General features: G+C 41.7%; 1 protein-coding gene across 10 annotated transcripts in view; it reads right to left on the bottom strand.

The window, feature by feature from the left end:
* Positions 1-23,867, bottom strand: part of Spats2l (spermatogenesis associated serine rich 2 like) — a 166,226-nt gene that overhangs the window by 33,856 nt on the left and 108,503 nt on the right. For all 10 annotated transcript variants that reach the window (XM_051190237.1, XM_051190236.1, XM_051190238.1 and 7 more), the window contains 3 exons: positions 22,836-23,082; positions 6,521-6,727; positions 5,137-5,272 (listed from right to left, as the gene is read on the bottom strand). In XM_051190237.1, the coding sequence (XP_051046194.1) occupies positions 5,137-5,272; positions 6,521-6,727; positions 22,836-23,082 (590 nt within the window). The remainder of the gene's footprint in view (positions 1-5,136; positions 5,273-6,520; positions 6,728-22,835; positions 23,083-23,867) is intronic.

Genomic DNA, 23,867 nt, shown 5'->3' with positions numbered 1-23,867 from the left:
GTGATTCTGAGACACAAGCCTCCCTGATTACTCCTGTTGGGAGGCCTCCTCAAGCTCACAGCCTGAAAAGAACACAGTTTAAAATGTCAAAGAGACCATATCTGGCTGGTGTGTAGGCCCCCACTGCCAGTTAGGGTGAGAATATACACAGAGAGACTTTGCTTGGGCTCCAGCAGCAGGTAAGGGGATTCTGGGGTGCTGGCCAAAGGTGAACTTAGCTTAAAATAGCTAGGTCTTCAATTTTGGAGACTCACACTAGAATTCATCTTTTGGTTAGGGGACAGGATCTCCAGAGAGCATTTGTAACATTCTATTATGTCATTTTGGGTGTGGAACACATCTTCCCAAGGAGGATGCTGTCATGAACTATAGAGGACCAGTACGTTTCCGTGATCAGAAAGAAGAAAGGAGGTCTGTAGATACCAGCACTCTGGCTGGAAGGAGAAGGCAGGAATAACCCCCTGCTGTGCGGAAGAAAAAGACTAAGGAGGAAGAAATGGAATGTAAGGAGGCAGAGAAAGGGGAAGCAGGCAAGGGCTGAGACTCACAGCTCACCTCCGGACTTGGCCTGGACTAGCCCTAGCCCCCATTGTGGTTTGAACACGAAAGGACTTCATAGGGTCATAGGTTTGAACACCTGGTTCTCCTCTGATGGCACCATTTTGGGAGGCTGTGAAACTTCTAGGAGGTGGAATCATGTGGGAGGAAGTGGGTCACTAGGGGTGGGGCTTGAAGTTTTACAGCGTAGCCTACTTCCAGTCAGCTCTCTGCTTTCTGACTGCACATGTGACGTGACCAGACTCTTCATGGTCTTGTCACTGGGCCTTTCCCACTCTGATGTACTTTGTCCCTTCTTACCCGTGAACCAGAACAAACCAGTCATTCCTTAAAGTGCTTCTTGTTCTATCTGGCTACAACAATGAGAAACGTAACAAATACAGCCCTACTGCAGGAAAAAATACACGAGGCATAGGGCCAGTGTGGCCCCTCCCTGTAGAGTTTGTGTTCGGGCTGTCCTTTTTTTATTTCAAATCAAACAGCTTAAAGTGATTGTTCCCTCCATCCCTCGATCTCTATAACCTCATTACCACCTCAACCCACCCCGCCCCTAGTACATGCACTACTTTGCTGGCTCCAGGCCAGCTTCCATCTTCCTTAAGAGTGCTCTTAATTAGTTGTTAAATTGACAATAACACCTAACAGGATTTTTATAGCTCTATTTTGGGATACTTTCTCTCCCAGCATATGGCAGAAATATTGAGTATTATTATACTTCCTCAATGTTTTTTTCCATTTCATGTTTTATTGCTCATTTTAAGCCTTTATAATCAACTTGGACACACATACACTGGGTTTGTGATGAGAAGCTAGACTAGTCTGCACACAGAGCAATTAAATCTGGCAGCTATGATTCTAAAGGATGAATATTTTCCAGCTGTGGTAGGAGGCCAGTCGAACAGAAATGAAGCCAGCTGTTTCATGTTAGTTCCTGATATTACTTTTTATGCTCCTGTTGCCAAGTTTATCTTCTGTGCAGACGTAGTGGGAGAGGATTGTGTCATCTTGGTTACTTGCTCAGATCCCCAGCTTTCTGAGAAGATGGGAATGCCCCATGTATGGCTAGTTATCCACACGGGACTGTGTCCTTGTGAATGACAATGTTCTATTTTAGCTACTTAGTGGTTTTCTTCAGTAACTGTATTGAGCAAGTGTTCTTCACGGCCTGCTTGGGAAGGATAAATGCTCAGCTCTTTTGGGCTTGGTGTGTCTTCTGTAAGGCTGGAGGATGGACAGCAACCACTTTCTTTTAGTTTCTTGAAATCACCAACCCCATGAACTTCATGGGATTTTTTGGTGGAATGCACTCAAGCAGAATTCATGTCCTCAAGTTGGCAAATGTTTTACATTTTTTAAATGTATGTTTTTATACTTTTATTTATTTCTAAAGGACAAGCAATGCCTCCTACTGAGTAGTTGGAAGTTAGGATTGAGTGATCCAAAAAAGGGCCAGAGGGAGGACTTAGGAGTGGGACTCACTGACTCAAACCACTGAGGGTCACATGAGTTAATTACTGTTTTAGAATGAGTAATTATTTCAGAAATCAGAGGGCATGGCCCATGTGTTCCAAATATACAACCCCCTCTTGCTGAGTCCAAGGTTTGCCTGTCTTTAAAATGGTGGTGTTAGGCACATGACTCCCTCTACCTCCTACAGAACATGATTCAGCCATCAAAAGGGAAACTTCTTTCCCAAGTCTTCCATAGCCTGACATTTTCATGAACATCACAATTCCTAAAATCCATCCTTTCCTCCTGCTTGCTTAGGAGACAAGAAGAGGGTCTCTGTCTTAGTTCGTGACTGTGTTGGCTGGACCGAAGGATTGTTTGGAGCAGAAGCAATGTTTTCCACTTGGCAGAAATGAATGTGCAAGGTATGTTTAAATGGTAATTTGGTTTTATTTTTGTTAGCACACAATTGTTGTGGGATAATTTTTATTAAGGGTTAGGTCAGAAAAGGAGTGCTGGCATTTACCCTGTAGCTGACACATACAGAAAAGGGTTGAACTACATACTTCCTCCTTTGGTTTGGAAGGTGCCCTTTTGTCTTATGGGGGACATTTTAGCACAGCTGGGCTCAGAACTCATCTTCCCACCAGGCTAAAGTACAAGAGAATGGGAGTAGAGAAATCACACAGAACTTCTGAGGGCACTGGCTTTCCCGGTTCACACTTGCACTTTCTTTCAGGAGTGAAAAGCTCAAAGAACCCGTTGTAAACCGCCAGATGCTCTGTGACCTGTGTGTTATTCCTTTTACCAATACACAAAATTAAGAAAATTCAAGGTCACCAGCACACTTGGTCAGCTAGTGCCAGAGTCACTCAGAAGGAAGGTGTCACAAGGGGCTCTCAGAGGAAGCGCTTACTTTACAGTGCCACCCAGATGGCTAGGGCACAGAACTCCCCTCCAGGCCAAGAACTAATCCCTAAGACCAGGGCTGAAAAACTGCAGACCCCAGGAGCTAACTTTACTCCTGGTATCTCTCTGCATTGTCTGAGGCTGCTTTTAGCCACACAAGTGGAGGTGAGTGACTATATGCCTGGAACACTTACCAGGTTACCTCTGCTGCCCCTGGTTCTAGACACTTGTTGGGTGGACTTACAAACAACAGGACAACTGACTTAAGGAGAATTTGTAAAAGTCATAACTATAAATTCCTAAGAATTCTGATTTTTAAATAGTACAGCATCTTTGCCATGTTTAAATAGTCACATGTGTCCTTGGAGTTGCTTTGAACAATTTAGCTACAATCTGGTCAAGAGGAAAGTTACATGGATGCCATGGCTGGGGGAGGGCAAAGGGTTGCTCATCTCGAGATTTGTAAGAGTGGCAACTGAGTGGCAACTGAAGGAGACAGTTTCCTGTCAAGTTCCCAGTGTCCTTCCCACCCTTGGGATCTTGTATGCAGCAGATGGCTTAAAATTCATGAATTTTAGATTAAGTTAGTGTGAAGCTTAATCCTTAGTTTTTACAACTCCAGGGTTCTGTTAAAAAGCACATCAGTGTCAAAGCAAGGACGTGGCATGGGAAAACATGCAGAAAAATCCATCAAATTCTAGTATCAGGAGACATCAAGGAGATGGGGGCACAGTTTCCACAGACCTGGGTACCACGGTTGTGTGGTTTCTTTCAGTGTGAACACCTGTATTGTGGCCAAAATTGGGTGGAGTTGGGACTCACCCCACTGTCAAGTCTGTGAGAAGCATTTGACTTTGAATCAATAGTGACAAGACCTATTTCTCTTGCCATGGTGATTGTTATATGGAGACTTAACATGTGACCAAAATCAGCCAATGGAAGTTGGCCACTGCATCCTTTTTGCTGGAACTACTGCCTAGCCTTGGGTGCTAAGACTTATGGAGAAGCCAAGAAAGGGGGTGGTATCTGCCACAGAGGTGTTTGTCTAAGAATTAAGTAAAAACTAAGCAAAACTGGAAGACTGTGGGAGACACTGAAAAGGAGAGAGATGGAGGAAGGAGAGTGACTGGATCCTGACAGCATAATACAATTTGACTTAGAAATAGATTAACCTGAATGAAGCTTCTGGAACACGCGCACACACACAATGAGATTCTCTTTTGTCTTTTCTCATTTGAAGTGGGAAGAGTCTTAAGAGACGTTGAGCCTTAAGACATTTAGAAGGTTTTTCCTATAACAAGCTATATAACAATAAATATTTCACTTCAATCTGTACATAAATTAAACATCCAGGGCTCATTGAAACCAGCTGAGAGGATGGAAGGACAACACCTAGATCACATCCTGGTACTAAAGAAAAGAGGTTCCCTTAGTACACTGTGAAGGGCAGTGAGCTGGGCAGTAATAAGAGTACCACTGTGATGGCTAATGCTGCTGGTCAACATGACACAGTATAGAATGGCTGAGGGAAAGAGCTTCTGGAACACCTGTGAGATATCAGATTAAGCTAACTGAGGTGAGAAGGCCACTGTTATTTGTGATCAGTGGGCTGAGTATGAACAAAAAGAACAGAGCAAGCTAATTCGGATGCAAGGTGGCCAACTGCTTCGAGCCCCTACTGCCATGGCCGTGAACTCCTGCTACATTGTACTGTCCATCAATCTATGGGCTGAAACAGACACTTGCTTCCATAGGCTGCTTTTGTCACACTGATACAATCACCGTGACCTATGTCAAGAAAGGAGCTCACTAAGTTCACTGATAAGACTTTTTTTTTTGGGGGGGGAATTTAATGGTAATGATGGGAATATTTTTGAATTTAAAAATATGTCATGTGACTAGCCTTTCATGGATGTCAATACTATTTATGCCCTACACCCTTCCTGCCCCTGATCAAGTTTTAGTCTATATCCTTGATATGTTATTAGGTCAACTGTGTGAATTAAGATGTCTATCAGAGCTCTTCTTATCAAAAGGCTTTTTCTTATTCACTCCCCACATCTATTTTTTCCTGCCTGCAGAACTCATAGAAAGTCAGCCAGAGAGTGGTTCTCTGATGTTTATGCATAAAACAGACAACCTTTTCCATCTGATGTTTTCTACAGGCCATAGGAACAGCCCAGACGCTGTGAATTTATAGTTGTGGATCGAATTACTCACCAGTTGTGTAACTCAGCAAAGGCTGCTTTGATCTTCTTCACAGAACTGTCCACTTCCTCTTTGATCATGACACGGTATCTGGTCAGGGAAACAGTGCAGCGCTGCAAATCCTTCACTGATTTCTCAATATTTGGGCCTAAAATTGATGCCAAGAAAAAAATGATTAGCATGACCATTTTATCTTTTATTTATGAGCTAAGCAAAAAAAAAAAAAAAAAAAAAAAAAAATAAGGCAAGCAACCCATTCCCAAACAGACCTCCCTTTTGTTGTCCAGAAAGCATGCAAACAAACAAAAAACATTGCTAAGAAGGAAAGGTTTGTCTAGCCCTCTAGAATGCCTTCATCCAGTGGGGCTATGGCTGTGTCATGTAGGGTACACCCATCATTATGTTCTTCAGAAAGTGACATAAATGGCAGTGTCTTCCAGCCCAAAGGCCATTTGTGTGGCTGGCTCCTTCTGTAAACGCCACTGCGTGTGGTTCAAAGCCAGAATAGACTTTGGAGCAGGAAAATGACAAGGAGGCTGGGAGAGGTGCAAGTGGACTAGAGAGGATGGGGCATGAGTGCCAGGTATGCTGGCTCCTGACCAACATCCTAAGCCAGGCAAGAAGTGACAGCAACATCATTAGAGCAGCTCTCTGGGTGCCCATCTCCCTGGGTCTCCTGTAACTTTCACCCCAGTGGAGAGCCTGCATGGCCAACAGGCTGTTCTTATCAGGAGTATGTTTCTTCAAAGAAAGAAATCTCTCTCAGGAAAACGGAGCCAGTGTGCCAAGCCAAAGCCAAGGAAATCAAATACAACTGAGGCTAAATCGGAAAGCATTAGTTTTGGAATCAGAAAGGAAGTGATTTAGCCGTTTCATTTGTAAGTCAAAGGCAACATGGTTTGAAAAATGTAAATCAAGTGGGTGAAATAAAAAAAAAAAAAAAAAAAAAAAAAAGTCTCTTAGTGGTAGATTGTCTGAAAGTTCTAGTACAAAACTAAGTCCACACAGTGAAGACCATTTCTCAAGGAGGAATTATTAGGCTCTAGATTCATCTTCATGCACACAGGCCTGGACTTCATATGCCTGGGAGGCACTAATCCATCGAGCTAACATTGCTTCCTAAGTGACTAAGGTAAAAGAACATTCATCCATCCACAGTGGGGCAGAGAAGGGGATGCAATTCCACTTTGATACTCCTAGACCTTTGACTGACATAGGATGTACTGTTTGCCTTTCCATTTTCCATCCAAGTGGTTAATAGAGGAAAAATGAAGAAACTCAATTGCATGCATGGCCCTCTTTGCTAAGCAGTATTTTCTGGAAAGTTCTGCCATCCTGGCACATTTATATGTGTGCAGAATGTATTGAGTCATTTGTGCAAAAGAAATCACTTTACCTCGTTTCTTTGCCAGCTCATCTGGCTTTATTTCAAGATGAGCTTCGGGGGCATTGGACTTAACAGGAGATGTTTTTGCCTTAGGCTTGCTCGGGTTACAAGGCTGCCCAGCCGACCACTGTAGACTATCTGACCTCTCTGATGGTCCATGAATAGGTTTGGGGTTTCCATCTAAGGACATTTTCTGTTGCAGCAATCTGTTGCCTTCTGTAAGAGAATCCAAATAATGACTGTAAAGGGATAAAGTAAAAACACAGGCAGCAAAGTGATGGGGGGATGGCAAGGTTTCTGGTTTTATTTACAGGCTGGCAATAATGCCTTTCACTGCAAAACACTGAAGGAACTGTTTTAATAGAATTCCCAGAAGAGTTGTGGCTACACCCGAAAGGGCCTTATATTTAGAGTCAGAAGACTTGGGTTTGTGTGTGGGCTCGGTAACTGCTTGCAGAGAAATGTGGACAAGCTACTTAATATCTCTGAGCCCTACTTTCCTCACTTGTAACTATCTAGCAAGGTTATTAACAGGAGCATGCAAGAGATGAGTATGATTGCCTATCTCTCCCTTCTCCCCATTCCAGTGAAAGCTTAGGCATCTTTCAGCGTGAGTTCATATTAAAACTGTAAAAATGCAAATCCCCATCACCATTAACGCTTTGTGGTATTTCATTCTGGAAGGCAGAAGAGTGATTGGAGATGTGGCAAGAATGAGTGACAACAGGTAATACAATCATCTCATCTAATTTATGGGGGGATTAAATCAGGAAACATCATGGCAATACCTCAACTATATTTAAAATCCAGGAGTTAGATTCTCTCTAGAGCTTTAGTAGATATGGCAATAAATTAGCAGCACATTGCTTTTGGCATCTTTTAAAGGTAGGTTCCTATGTAGTTATCACTGGTATGAGTTAAATGGCATCCAAGGGCCCGAAAAGGAAATGCTATTACTCTTACAGGGATCTCTATTATGAAAAAAACAAATAAAACAACAAGAAAAAAACAGTGGCCAGTGTGCTTCTGAAGGCCAGGTTCATGGGGAAAGCTGCAGTTTGAGGAGAGTACATTTTGGTTTCGATGACTCCAAGGCCGAGCCTCCCTGCATCCTGGACAACTTTGTAGGAATGTTTTCACCTGTCTACCTGGCTGTGACTCACATGCATACACAGTGTGCAGCCCTCTCTTTGAAGCTCGGCCTCCCCTTCCCTTTCCCAGGCACTTAACCACCCCCTGCTTCTCTCTGCTCCTTGTTGCCTGTCTGTCATAGTCGCCTTGCTGAGGATATGACCTCCTAGGGGACAGACACTGAGTCAGATCCACGTTCCAAGCTCCAGTACTCGTGTCTGGTTCAATAGCTTTCTGTAGAACTGTGATTGAGTTAAAGTACACTTAAAATGACTTCATGGGGGGAAGAAAGAAAGAAAGGAGGCACACCTTTCCCGATACTGTCACAAACATTACAAAAACTAGGGGAAAGTGTGAGAGAATGCAATCTGGGTCCTAGACAATTGGATTTTAGACATTAGCTCACTTACGATAAATATAATTGGACTGTAGTAGAATCCATCTTTCATAACCTATTTGTCAGGGAGCTTTCCCGAACAATGAAAACTTTACTGAAATTATAGTATACATCGAAATGTCCAGAATAATTATAGTATACATCACAATGTCCAGAAATAGGTATAGTGGACAACTAGTAAACACAGAAAACAGCATTTCTTGCAGTTATGGAACTGACTGAAATGGTAACTTGTAATTTAACCCTTAGTTACACTTATGTGGAGCTCCACTGTATGAATGACAGCACTGATCAAACTTCAGTGTGAAATGACTCTCTCTTGGTAGAGTTCACACGGCAACTTCCTAAGGACAGTCTCCAGAGATCCTGAGTCAGCACTGGGTCCAGAGACTTGCACCCCAGGTGGTTCTGAAGGAGTGGAGATGGGTGGGTACACCCGATGGTGAATTTATAAACATCTGTGTTGAAACAATGACTAAATCCAAACTGGTTCCAACTCATTCCCTTCCTAAATCACAGCTGAAAGTCAGTCTTGGTGAGCGATTATAAATTCAAAATTATAAATTCAGTGCAGCAGAGTAAATTAGTTGCAGTCTTGGAAATATGGGGATGGATAGCCTAATGGAAATAATGACCTTAGGTAGAGGGGAAAATTATTCTGTTAAGATGCAAATGAATTTTAGACAGGAGACAGGCATGTAAAATAAACAGGAGCTCATTCACCTGGAGCTAAAAGTATTTGTTTGTGTGTCAGAGAGAACTATGTGGGCTATTGATTCAGTTCACTGCTCATCTTTCAACTTCTTATTGAGAAATTTGAAGAGCAATATTTTTGCCTTCTGAAAAATCATTATTGGGGGCATCATTGAACACTGGGAATATTTACAATTCCCAAAGGCCACTTGGATCTGTCTGCACACTGGCTAGGTAGATTTGTCTATAAATATGGTACCCACTTAGACCACAAGTCCTGGATGTCTAGTAATACAATAATGGAAGTTATTTTCTGGACACAGTGATTTTCCTTTAGCATCAGAAACACCATCAGGTTTCCTTCTGGAGACCAGCTTTAAATTTCAACAGCTTGTAGCTGAACAGAGTTGATTAACACATGTACACTGTCAATAAGGTAGCCATTCCCCCACACGTGGCTACTGAATATCTAAAATGTGGCAGATCCAAATTGAGATGAGAAGTCCTATAAGGAGCATACACTTTTTTTTAAAGCATGGCACAATATCTTAAAAAGATTCTTTAATAAATATAAAAATATTGAGACTGTAGGTTATAGCTCAGTGGTGTAATACCTGCCCAGAATATGCAAGGCGCTAGGTTGGAATTCTTTTGAGACAGTTGTGTAGCTTTGGCTGTCCTGAAACTCAAACTCATAGAGATCCGCCGCCTCTGTCTCCTGGGTGCTGGGATTAAAGATGTGTGCCACCACTGTCTGCCCCCCAGTTGAGTCTTTAGCATTGCATAAAGTAAATAAATTACATGTTGAAATGATCATATTTTAGATATGTTAATTTAGATAATATATTACCCAACTGAAGTGACCTGATACCTTTTAATGTGGCTATTACAAAATATAAAATTATATACGTGCTTACATTGTGTTTTTACTAACACTAATATAAATTGTAAGAAGCATGAGATGGATGGTTTACTGTGTCCAGTCACTAACAGTCTACAGTCTACTAAGAGAGGGCACTTAGTTCAGTCTGCACTTTCTCCACGTGAGAGCGGTTACAGAGTGATGCACGTCTTGCTTATGATCATATGCCTGAAGTCTATTGTGACATGATAAACACTAAACGAGTGGATGAGAAATAGGCTCCAATGAAAAGCAGCATTACTGCAGTGCTTTGCATATCTAGGGGCATTCCAATGATAGGGTACCTAGTCAAATAGGAGTCTGTGGCTTTAAAATTCATCAAGGACTTGAGTCAATTTTGTGATATCTTGGAACAAGATGTTATCTCTGGAAAGAGCTTATTTGCTCAGATTTCAGTTAAAAGTTGTACATATCTTCAATTAATTCTTTTCCAGGTATTTTATCTTAACAATGGCTCCCAGAAACTTCTGTGATTTTGAACTTCACAATTACCAGAACCCTTTTAAAATTGAAAATAATTAGCAGATCTTAATACAGCTAGTGCATGGCTTATGGAGAACCATTTAGCTCTCTGATTGAAGTAGACTCAGCAGACACTTCACATGGAGTGCACTGATGTGTGAGCTCTGGCTTTCATATGGGACACAAGTAAGTCACATCTCTCTGCCCTTGACACCAATATGTAAGATGTAAAAAGTTAATGTAAGAATGGAAGAGCTTAGCGAGTCTGAGGTGACCTTCTTTCTCTAAATTGCCTTGGCAACGCTGTTGGCAATCAGTTGACTATTTGCATGGGTTGGTTTATGGACTCCACTGTATCCACTGATGTAGTTATCTGTTCTCACTCATATCTATAGAAGTCCAAGCTTCACATATGCTCTCTAGGCTTGTTCTTTTCATTCTAAAGATTATTTTCTCTATCATAAGTCCTTTGTATTCCAATATAAATCTAAAAATTAGCTTATTCAATAAAGAATTTCAGTTAAAAATCTGGCAGAATTTTACTGGAATTTGTGCTCAATCTATAAGCCAAACTGAGGAAAAGCTGGTCTATTATCAATATTAAATCCTTTGATTTTTTTCTTTTTTGTTTTTTTTTTTCTTTTCTTTTTTGTTTTTGTTTTGTTTTTTGTTATTCAAGATGGGATTTCTCTGTGGCTTTGGAAGCTGTCCTGGAACTAGCTCTTGTAGACCGGGCTAGTGTTGAACTCACAGAGATCCACCTGTCTCTGCCTCTTGAGTGCCACCACTGCCCGGCTGAATACTTTGATTCTTAAACATGATATATCTCATTGCTTATTTGAGCCTTTAGAAATTATCTTAATATTGTTTTAGTTTTGGAGCTTAAATATCAATAGTCAAATTTATTCCTAGGTATTTTAGGCTTCTTTTGCTTTGGTATTAAGATTTAATTTTTTTTCAATTCCCAAATGCTGGTTACTATAATACACACACACACACACACACACACACACACACACACACACACACACACAGAGGTCCCCAGATCGTAGCACAACTGATGCTATGATAGAGGTGCCATTCAGGCCTTGGAACCCAGGATGTATAAAGGGAGTAACACCTTGTCAAAATGAGAACAAAGACCTGATCCATCAAAGTCAATAGTTCTGAGGAAGTCCCTAAATGTACTAGCCTTGCTTTTTGGCTTCTGTAGTTCCACTTTTGGCTAACTGTTCTTGGTAAATGAGTGTGTCAAGTCAGGATTTTTTTTTTTTTTGTGCTTAAATGCCCACCCTGAGGAAGGTTTGGGACTAAACTCATGTCCTGAACACCCAGGGTAGTCTCTGAAAGGCTAATAACATCTTAATACTGGCTCGAACCCATGTCTGAGTAGTCTTCTCTGGCGGATACCTCATAACAGATACTTCACAATAATGCTAAACTTATATGTAGAGACTTGTTTTATGGCCTATTAATTGGTCTATTTTGATTAAAATGCCAGATCCTGAAATATTGGGAATATGGTCCTATCAAATAAGTTAGTATTGAGTAAACCTACATTCTACTGATGTTTACTGTACTCATCTCATCAATTAGTAAAAAAGTAGTATTAAAATCTACAACTATTATGGATTTGTCATTTCACTCTATCAGCGCTGCTGCACAGATTTTGAAGCTCTATACTCAAGTTTAGAACTGTGAGCTCTAGTTGACATACTGACTTACATGTTCCTATGAAATAGCTCTGTCTGCATTTCTAGTATTGGAATCTTCTTCCTCCAGTGCTAATGCTATCACTCCAACCTTTGGTGCTTAGTTGTTTGCACACTGTAGCTCTCCTCTACCCTACTGTTAACTTTCCCTTTTACAATAAGCACATAGCTGGGTTTTCTCATCTATTCTGTCACCATCTGCTTTTTAACTGAATTTTTAGTCCACTCATATTAAGTATAATTATTAGTATTATTAGATTATAGCTACCATTTTGAGGTTATCTTTGTCTAAATTTTGTTTTTCAAATTAGAGATTGTTGTAAGGATTGCAAGTTTGTATTACCAGTTTATCACAATATTTTTCCAATAAACATGTGCTTCTTCATGAATAAGTTAAAAACTACACATGAGCACGACTTTACCTACCCACTTCTGTCAATATGGACACATGAGCTTGCATTATAAGATATTTTTATCATGTATGAACATTCATGAACATTTTAAATTTTGAAATTTCAAAATCCTCTTTTCTCTGGTTTTTAGTATTTTTGTGTGTAAATTTGTTGCACTCCTAAGAAGACTATAGGAAGTAGACAGGCAATTTAAACCTAACCTCCAGGAATGCAGTAAATATAGCAGTCCTAAAGTAATTATTTTAACTTATCAAAATGGTTTTAAAGTCTACCCCAAAGATGATATTTCAATAAAGCTTATTATCTGATCATGCTTAAGGGCTGTAAGGTAGTTTTATCTGAAAAAAAAATTGATCAACAAAGCATAACTTTGTTGTTGTTTTAAAATTAGGTTTAACATTCTTAATGTCTATGTCACTTAAAGCATGTCACCACTCTCATAAAAGTACTTAAATAAATACAATTGCATTTTATGATGACTGGTAATATAACTGATAGTTCTTTGGTGCCCAGCCCGCTATTCTTTAATATTTATAATATTAAAGAGAGAAATACAAGTGGAAATTATATTAAAAAATAACCTGTTTACAAAACAATGAGATTAATGCAACCTTTTTGAACAGAAACATATTAAGAACTTAAGCTCACATATGCACTGTGCACACACATACACACACACACACACACACACACACTCATTCTTTCTAAACCTAATAATTACAGGAATAATCACAGAAGTTGTCCACTACAGTGTTGTTTCTAAAAGCAGAGATAAACAGAAATCCACATGGAAAACAATTTAGAAACAGTTAAAACAAGTAGCAAATTCCTAAAATAAGCCATTAAAATGTGACGAGACACATGATTTAATATAGTTAATATATGCTAATAAACATGGTCTCCCCCTTCATCAGAGACACTTCCTTTTGTAGTGGATGGATGTTAGTAATGGCACTCACAACTTCTCAAAGAAAGAGAGTCAGTGACTATGGAGAGAACTCATCCCTAAATGGACAGTTGAATATTAAACTTCCAGCAAGGTCAGGGACCACTGTGGAAGAGGAGGGAGAAAGATTGCAAGAGTCAAAGGTTGGGGAAGACTGCTTAGGAAACTTCACTCATGGACTCAGAGCAGCTATGGTTCAGGCCCCATCCCAACTGAGGCACTACAGGTCCCTGGGGGAAGGAGAGTCAGTGTTTTGCAATGCTATTGTTCACTGTCAGTTGCCTAAGACCCAGTGGCCACCTTACATTCATGTATATTCATATATCTATTCATACATACATATGGGCATCACTAATTGGGCTCAGTGGGTTTGGAAAAAGAAGACATAAAGTTAGGAGGGAGATGTAGGGGAGAAACTGAAGCACTACAGTTTGGAGGTGAGCATTCTGTGAATACATTGTATTTGCAATGTATTGCAGACTCTGAGAGCACTTCAAGCTCTTTGAAAGGGCCAGAATTTAGTTCCCAGCACCCACAATGGGTGTCTCACAATCACCTGTAATTCCAGCTCCAGGGGATCCAACACCTTCTGCATCTGATAGCACCTGCACTCATGTACATATATCCAGACACAGACACACACACACATCCACCCAAGTAGCCGATGGGAGCAGAAGCAGACACCCACAGCTAAACACTGAGCCAATCTCCTAGAAGAATCCAGTGGCAGAAAGGGAGGAGTGATGAGCGAAAGGGGTCAAGACCAGCCTGGAGAAACCCACAGAAACAGCTGACCTGAACAAGGGGGAGCTCATGGACCTCAGACTGATAGCCAGGAAACCAGCACAGGACCAACCCAGATTCCCTGAACATGGGTGTTAGTTAGGAGGACTGGGAAGTCTATGGGGCCTCTGGTAGTGGATCGGTATTTATTCCTAGTGTACAAATGAACTTTAGGAGCTCATTCCACATAAAGGGATACTCTCTCAGCTTAGACACAGAGGTTAGGGCCTATGCCCTGCTCCAAATGATGTGATAGACTTTGAAGATCCCCCATGGGAGGCCTTCCTGTGGAGCAGGAAGGGGATGAGACAGGAGGTCGGTGGTAGGCATGGGAGGAGAGGAGGGAGAGAGAATTGGGGTTGACATATAAAAAAGATTGTAATTTAAATAAGAAAATTATAAAAAATTTAAGTTTAAATACATTATACTCATGTATCAAATTATCAAATAATAAATTAAAAATCTGAATAAAAATAGATAAGTGAGAAGCAGAATGTTAGAATGTGGTTGTACCATAACAGAATCTCTTATCTGTGCATGTTACCTGTTTGTTATATTCATAACGATGAGATACTCTGGGAAAAGCAACATTCAAAAATTCTTAATGATATGATGATATTCTCATATGTTCACGCTAAGTAAAGCAGAATACAAAAATTCACATGCTATGCAATTATTTTTGTGTATCTGTGCTTTAAAGTAATTTTGAAATGAAATTTAACGATGGTTGTTTTGGGGAGACAGGATTTATTTAATGGAATTTTCCAGATTTTTCTCAATGAGGACAAAGAGTATTTTAAAATACAGAAACAAAAGCTTTATAATTATCTCTAAAAGGCAAAAGATACCAACTGAAAATAAGACTACAGCAAGACACAGTGTCTACAATGCACTGAACTTTAGATCTGAGAACAAGAAAAACTTACTTTTTACTCAGAGAAGTGAAACTTGGGTTTTGAAAAGAGCACAGTTTGCAGAAGGGTCTGGGGGGGGGGAGGGGAGAAAAGATTGGGCTTCCTGAGTGTACTCTGTAGTGTGAGGGAGAGACAGGGTGGTAGTTTCGGTGGGAAGAGAGAGGCAGAGACAGTGAGAAAGGAAGTAATGAAGTAATGCCGTGAACACCTGGGAATAAAAAGCCTGAGCAGGTCTTGCTGGTAGACTGCAATGGAGGAGGGGCACAGGTAAGACGGAGCCGGTCCTGAGTGTGGCCTAGACTTCTGGCTTGCATGGATTATGTACTCAAAAGAGAGAGCAAAGCTTAAAATGGAGATCAAGAGTTGGTTTGGAGCATGCCACTGAAGTGCTTTGAAATGTCAATGTGAAAATATCAAATATAGCCCCAAAGTTCAGAGAAGAGTAAGGACTAGGAAGATGGATGTGGGCCATGTGACATAACTAAAGCCAGGGCATGGTCCAAATGATCTAAGCAGAGAGCATACCTTTATATGATGGAGGACTTGGCCAGCCAAACCTTGATGGAATTTAACAATCCAACAACCAGCCAAAGAATGAACTGATCAAAAGCAATAGAGACAAGGAAAATAAGAGGGCCATGTCATAGGAACCAAGATGAAAAAGGCATGGGGGGGGGGGGTAAAGACACAGGAGTAAACAATGCTACATCCGCTGAAAGGAAAGATCTTAAGTCCCAGATTCAGTAGCTGGGAGGCCACTGCAGAGAGTGGAAGCAGTGTCTTCCAAGAGATGGGCTGCAAGCCACCACAAACAGGCCGATGAGTGGGTTGGGGGTGAGGACATGGAGGCAGCAGATAAAAGTAACCCCTTTAAGATAAGACAGAGAAAGTCTAGTGATGAAACCTCAGGAACGTTCTTCCTGTTACAGCCACTGGCCAGTGACTCGCAAGCGTCATCTCTTCTCCCATCTCTGCAGGACAGACAGTGTAACTTTGCAGTAGACATCAGATGACAGGGGTTAATTCAGACATAATGTCAGTTCTGCCCTTTCAAAACTTCCTTGGCAAATGTGGATAGGCATTATTATTCCACCCAAATCCCATGGAACCCCAGTGGCTGGGAGGCCATTAAAAAGGGCAGATGTTCTGACTGGAGACATGTATTAAAAGATAATAGATAATAACAATGGATCAAGCTGTCAAAGGTGGAAGACAGGCATGTTAAATCAAACACACGACATTGTCTTAGTTCCTTTCGAGGCAAGTTCAACTCCTTTTGCATTTGACAGAGCAATTTAAAGCTTTGTTCAAAGAAAAGCTTAAAAAATTTTTTTTTGAAACCCCCCTCCTCTCTCCGTGTTCATTCTACCCAAGTCCTTCTGTAACTGAAGTCATCATTTCACAGTTCTGAAGGTAGGATTTTTAGAGCTGAGTAGCAATAAAATGTGTTTTGTCATTAAAGAAGGGAAAAGAGGCCTCTAGACACAGGGTAGCTGAGGGCATTGGGTGTCCTGTGGCCTCAGATCACTACTGCCAGTGCCGGTCTATGCCCACTTCTGATTTAGACTACCCAGGGAAAGCAAGCGGAGATCTGAGTTAATCAGAGCATAATTGAAGGCCTCTCCTAAGATTCCTGGCACATGCAGCCCCAGTGCCACTGGAAGAGGCTAAGGCTGAGCAATGTATGCCTCTACATGGAAGTGAACCACTAACCCAGGTCCTAAAATAATTAAAGAAAACATGATTTCCCCTACCCAACAAAGTCCGTAAACTCCATGGGAGCAAATGCATGGCTACCTGGTTCATTGTGGTACTGAAGCACCCGGCACACCTTAGACAGATTCGCTCACCAAGTGAGTGAGCAGAGTGTCTCAGAGGTTTCCTCTCTGCCGGTTGCTGTGCAGAGCACCCTGTATATAGCATTTACTGCTCACTAAAACCTTGGACAGTAAGATGCTTTTGTTTTGCAGGGGAGTAAAATGAAACACAAAGCAGTTAACTTTTCCATGGTAACTGAACAAGGCTGAGGTTTCAATCCAGACATTTCCATTGCTAGGCACCCTGGGTCTTACTGGTGATCTATAGAGTCATTGGAGAGCAGAGTCATTATCGAGACCCTAGACTACACATAGCTTCACTATGAAAGTTCTAGGCTAGCGCCTTTCCTGTCAATCTTTTCTAATCCCCTGGCCCTACACTGGGCTTAAAAGAGCAGGAGAGATCATGTTGGAGCTCCTGCCAATAGTAACATGAAAAAAAAAAAGTCTGCTTGGGAATCTCAAAAGATAGAATTGTTCTGAGGTGTTTGTTGTTTAAGTAAATACAAAAGAGGGACAATCAACCACATTATAACACAACAAGCTCCTTTGGTTGATTCTACACTGAGGATGTGGAAGAAAGTTCTATGCTTGTGAGCCCCTGGAGCTTGTGTTGTAAATGGATGGCGGATACAGGGACAGGAACAGTCTGCAGGCAGGTTGTGGAGGTCAGAAAACACATCGGGGAGCCCTCTGCTTGTGAAAAAGCAGGAAAAGAAGATGTGGCTTCCCAAAATGCTTTAAGGATGGGAAATGTAAAGGGAAGCTGCTGGTGGCCACAGCCCTGCTTTCCCTTCTCTGCGGGCATGTGTCCAGCTGAGAAAGACAGAGGGGAGTGTGATTCCCTGTCCAGGTCCAAACACAGATAGGCTTAAGAATCTGAGGTTACTAAAACTGAGCAGGAGGAAGATCTGGGGACACTGGACCCTAAGGTGCTTTAGACATTTAGATCGGAGGCCTTAGAGGGCAAACATTACTATCTTTAGCACTGCTTTTGATAAAAATAATCCCTTTTCTACTCGTTGCTTTTCTTAGGATTTGAAAACAGGATGGTTTTGATTGGATTATGTAAAAGATTTAATTTGAGCTGTTATTAAAACTTCTGAAATACAGAAAGAGCTGCTCTCAGGCTTAAAGCTTACTCCTCAAATTCCACGCTACGTACTGAATGCAGCACTGTCCCAACTGACAGCGCTGTATTTACAGCCTAGAATGATGGGGCTCTGGGTGGCTATTTTTTATGTAGGAAGTCACACTAACACCCCTGAGCCACCTGCATATATCTTAAAGCTAACTTTTACCCTACCAGAATAATAATTCTGTGTAAGACTTTAAAAAGAGAGATCCTGAATGTCAAGGTGTTATAAAAAGATAAAACATGCCTTGCACATGTCCATAGCCTGTGCCTGGTGGGGCAGTCAAGACAGGCTTTGTTGAGCCAGTTTTATTACTGGAGAGCCTGATAAATGTGCCAGCACTAGTAGCCTAGAGATTTCTTTCGGGCTCATGCTGTGAATCCACTCAAGCACAGAATATCATTATATGGCTTTGTTACTGTTAGTTTTTCTAATTTTTCAATTATACATATTAAAAATGTATTCTTTGGAAGGAGAGAGCTCATGGTGTTAGCGTTAGCACTTCACTGTAATTTAGACAGACCTAATGGAGTCAAGTTTGCCAAAAACAGAGGGGCCCAGGTTTCCCCCACAAGAATGGGGTTTAAGGCTCCCCTTCATCCTTCCTTCTCCTACTCAAAATGGGGCACAGAGTATACAGATTCTGACATTTACCTGTGATTCAGTGGGCTCAGGATTTCTGAGAGAATAAGTATTAAAGATTCATTTAACAATTTTGGCATTAACAACTTTATGTTGGGCCTTTATTATCTTTGGAAGGTAAAGCCTAATCAGGTACACACTTATTTTAAGATTTATGATTATAACGTATGAGATGCTCATGAAGTTAATAGTCAACTCAGAGGGGATCTCTTCCTTTTACAAATACTTCTAATGACCTCCCATTACTGTTGTTCATTCTTTATAAAGATTTGAAGGCACCGATGAAGTGAACAATACCTTCAAGTTAGACTCAAAAAAACCAAAAGGACATGGGATGGCATCTTGTATGATCAAGAATTCTTCACAGAAAGCCTCACACTAGTGCTTATCAAGTCCCCTTACACAGAGAACAGACTCAGTTGGAGCTTAACTGTCAAGGCAGCTACCCACTGTGAGGTGAAGGGCTTCTGTCTTGCATTTGCTCCAATTACTTGACAGACTTACTGAAACTATGTTAGGACGGAGGCATACATCATTGGTAAATGAGCAAATATATGTGCTAGGGCTTTTAGTTTATGATTGATATCAAAACAGCTACTTGAGTAATTACATTTTGAAAGTAATTCATGTGAAAGCAATAGCAAGTAAAGTTGGGAATCTGCCATTCAATTATTTAATTTCTTTTTCCTGTCCTGACTATAAATCAAAAACATTTTTAAAAAAACTGAATTAAAAATTCCTGGAGAATTTGGATTCAAAATGAACTAGGTTATGTTCATTGCAGTCACTGGTTTTAAGAAAATGTCATGTAGTCGATAAGGATGACTGACCATAGCACTATGGATGACATTTGTACGAGATGGGAAGAAAATTAAGGCTGGATGAGCAATTTAAAGATGTACTAGTATGACAGAGAGTGTCACGATCTGGTGTCTCCTCACCGTATTCCTCATTTGGTCCATACCACCATTGTGTTTGTTTGTATTTTGGCCTCTTCTGGTAGACTGAAACCCTAGGCAGGGATATATAATGGAATAGACTTTTTGTCATCACTCTGGTTGGTTTAATAAAAAGACAAATGGCCAACAGATTGGCAGTATTTTGTGAAACACAGGAGACTAGGAAGAAGGAGGGCAGAGACACCAGGGGACACAGAGCAAGCAGCATGGGCTTACAGAGTAAAGGGAACAGAGCCATAGATTAAAGAACATAGATTAAAAGGTATGGGTTCATTTAACTTATCAAAGCTCCTTAGAAACAAGCTATCGGCCAAGCTTTCATAATTAATAATGTCTCCATGTGGTTATTTGGGAGCTGGCAGGTGGGACAGATAAAGACTCCTTACAGAGATAATATCTTACTCATCTTTGGCTTGTCACAGCAATGCCATACCACCAGGAGGGATACAAAGGAAAGGGTGCTGATCAAAATTCTCCTTACCATTTGTCAACCTTCCCAGTCTTCTCCATCACCTTGTCCCTAGATCTCTCCATGCCCACCAATCTATAACATCTCAGTTGCTCAAATGGAGGCAGCATCTCTGCTCTCCAAACCTGAAGTTCATTGTATGCCTACAGCCTTTGCTACAAGAAAATCAGAGAGTGAGACCCACAAAGTCTATGTCACAGGTCTCCTTCTCAGAATCTTCCGGGCATCTGGTCCTCCAATGAGAGGCTCCCAGCCTCCCAGGCATTGGCTTTGGCACCCAGCACCCAATCAGACTGCATCTGTATTCTCAGGGGTCTTACAGACAGCTATTTACTTACTGATGCTTCCTTCATATAGTAAATATAAAGAAACACTGTCCACAATATCCAGCTGGATATTGCCTTTTCCATCTTAAGCACTGTGGGTGTGAACATATGGCCACTTTATAATGTCTCATAGTTCACCTTGTCAAAAAGGTCTGGTATCTTTATTAAAATTTTCTTCTAGGCAGGTTCCATTACATATACATTTTATTTTTAGGATTTATTATAGCCACGGGGTAGTAGTTCATTTTATTATTGAGAGAGATGGTTTGAATGGGTCCCTAAAAATGCTTGAAAGTTAATTTCTAATACTGAGCATTGAGAAGTAGGTCTTTAGGATGTGATGTGGTCACAAGGACACCATGCTTATGACTAGATTACAGTTGTTAGAGCAGTGGATTAGTAGTTTACCCCCCTCAACTCTCTATCTCTTCTTTTCCAGTGACTAGTTTCCCAGCCTCTAGGACCCTGAGCCAACTAAGCTCCTATTGCTTGTAATCTCCTGTCTATGGCGATCTGTATTGCAGTGGTAGGAAATAAACCAAAGCAGCTTTCTTATTTTACGAAAAAGAAACAGGGCAGTAGAGAAGAAATGATGTGCCCAGAGATAGATGGTGTATTAAGAAGTAGCCTTCTTTCACGATCGCAATAATAGGGCTGGCTCGCCTATGCCTCTGCTAATGGGGTTGAGTTCATTGTGCTCCCCACACACAGGAGATGTAGGGTCTGCTCTCCTGAGTGTTGCAGTAGGCAGGAGCAGCTCCCTTGCCCTTCTGACCTCAGGGCCAGCTCTCTCACCTGCCTCAGACTTTGATGGACTGGGGTGGGGGAGTGTCAATATAGGGGGCATCTCTTCCCCTGCCCATGCCAACACATGACAGATGAGTAATGGGGACAATTCTCCCATACTCACAACTTTGGGGATGGCTTACCCCAAACCTTGGCCAGCAGGATTGGCTCTATTGTGTTGCCCAGGCCAAGAGGAATTCCAGTGAAGGCCCAGCATTGATAGTGAAGCAGAAACCAGAGGCTCCGAACAAGACCAATGACTCTTCGAAAGGAATACTTCCAAGTATAGATATATGGACAAAGGGGTTTACTGCGTGACTCACTGTGTCACACTGCAGCTTCCATGACCAGATTTTTTCCCCCTTGATTTTTATTCTTTTCTTTTTTCTCTTAAATTTATTGGGGGGGGGGAGGGGGGAGACTGCAAGGCAGAGGGTGGATACAAAGGGATGGGAAATGAATGGGATCCAGATGCGTGATGTGATACACACAAAGAATAAATAAAAAGAAAGTTACAAAAAGAAAGAAGTAGCCATCTGGGACTAGTGAGACAGCCCAGAGGGTAGGAATACTTCCTATGTAAACACAAAGACCTGAGTTTAAATTCCCAGACCCTACTGGCACAGCTAAACATTTCTGTGTGCATGAGTAACCCCTGTTCATGGTGGGCTGACAAGAGTGTCTCTGGGGCTTGCTGGCTGTCAGCCTACCTTGAGGTACAGAGAGAGGCTCTATCCCTAAGGAATAGGTAGTGGGTTATAGAGGAAGGGACTCCTTATGACCTCCTCTGTTCAGACTGGCATACATGCGTCCACACACATGGGCATATCATACACACACACACAAGTAGGCTTCTGAAGTTAATTTACAGCTGCAGCATACATATTAATCCACATTCTAATACCCTGGATTTTTCAGTCTACCATGTAAAAGGAGATAAAATAAGTTGGCCCAAGGAAAGAATTTAGTACCATTTTCTCTTGTCATAAAGTATCTTTCCCTTTCCTGGGGGAAGTATGTCGTCAAGCTAGCACTGTCTAGTTCCCCAAGATCCTAATATGGACTAGATCTGAGGGACTGGGAGTCAGATTCCCTGATAGGCAGGGAGAGGGGGCATAGCTAGGTAAACAAGATGGTGAGTGGCTCCTTGATCTGAGACAAAAGTCTGGCAGCTTAAAACATGGCCTCCTGCTGCTAGGGTCCCTGCTGGAGGACTGGCTCAACAAGTTCAAGGCTGGATCAGGACATGTTTCCACAACAATTGTGGGCCCATTAGCCATCCTGCTTCTTCAAACTGACCAAGCCCCCCTCTGCTCTGTGGAAGGTCTTTCACTCGGTGTGCTTCCTGTATGTGTTTCCTCACCCCTAATAAAAACCGTTCTTTCTCGGCTGAGTCACTCTGCTATGTTTCAAAATTTCCCAGGTGTTACATGTTAATGCTCAAGATATTGCCTGCCTTTTAATTCTTTAGCTGACATAGGAAACGACTAGATTAAGAACTCTATATATAACAGAACTATGGGGCTTTTTTAGCGGGAGGGGTGGGGATGGAGATCCTCCAAGTCGGTGCAGGGACAGCCTGAGCATCTATTTGTGGCCTTGTTGTACTACCTGGCTTCAGGACTCACTATTATCTACATACTAGCAGCTCAGATTTTCTCAGTCTGTGCAGCAGCAGCAACCAATGCTTCAAGGAGTTACCTCTGCATGTGTGCGTGCGTGCGTGCGTGCGTGTGTGCGTGTGTGTGTGTGTGTGTGTGTGTGTGTGTGTATGTGTGTGAATCATCCTAAGCAAATAGACTTAGAAACAACTGACCTGTGATCCCACGAAGAGCCCTTGGTGGTTCCTCCAGTATTGAGATCTTTTTCTCACGGGGTGTGAGGGCCAGTTTTTCTCTGGCAGAGTCAGGGGATGAGCTGTCCTTCTCACAGCCATTCATGTGGCCATTTTGCATCAGTGGCACCTGTGGTTGCAGGGGCCCCACCTCGGACCTCTCCACCTTGTCCTTAGCATCTTTGTTGCCTTGATGCTGCTTAGACTTGCTTCTTTTCCTTTTATTATTCTACATCAAGAACAAATGGGAAAACAGTAATGTGTTCAGCAGGGGCTCTTAAGCATAAAGTAAAATAAGACATTCTGACACCTGGCATTTAATAGAATGGGTGAAAACACATTTTTATTAAAACCCAGATTAATTGAAATATTGTGCTCCTAAAGTAAGTTGTTTAAATTTTAACCTTGAGATTGTAATAAACAAAAAGTTTCCTTTATTTGGAAGGAAAAAATACAAGAGCAATAATTAAATAGCAGGGAGGTAATTTAAGCATCTTAAGGATAACTCTTCGGGTATGGATGACAATACAGAAAACTCTAACAGCTCTGGAGGAATTGGTGATATCAGGAAATAGTTCTTGCCTCTTGAAGCAGTTAAGGACCAGGAGGCCAGCTGAACACTCAGGTTCCATTATCTGGGGAGGGAGCCAGAGTGACAGGCATAAGGTTGGCTACCCATCGCAAAAAGGAGTGTTGTATAGCAGTTTCCTGAAACATTTCACCCTGAAGGAAGCTTCTTAAGTACTTTCCAGAAGTCCCTGAAACTGACAAGATTCACCAAGTCCCTCCCTCCTAAGAGAAAACAATATTGTTAGGCCAACTTGGAGGAGACTAGCCAAGCTGGCCAGAAGAAGCAAAGACCAGCTGAGCTGCTAGGAGGCTGCTCAGGCCAACTGAGGACCTGGACAGGACACTGTCCAACTTGTTGAGTGACCTGTCGCTGGGCAGTGAGCTTCAGGATCCCAGCTTTGGGAGCTGTCACCCATGCTGGCTTGGGCTTTGTGGTGCAGTTTT

The sequence above is a fragment of the Phodopus roborovskii genome, unplaced genomic scaffold (genome assembly GCF_943737965.1).
Source record: "Phodopus roborovskii unplaced genomic scaffold, PHOROB, whole genome shotgun sequence".
Taxonomy (NCBI): Eukaryota; Metazoa; Chordata; class Mammalia; order Rodentia; family Cricetidae; genus Phodopus; species Phodopus roborovskii.
This window is presented reverse-complemented; position numbering and strand designations above follow the sequence as displayed.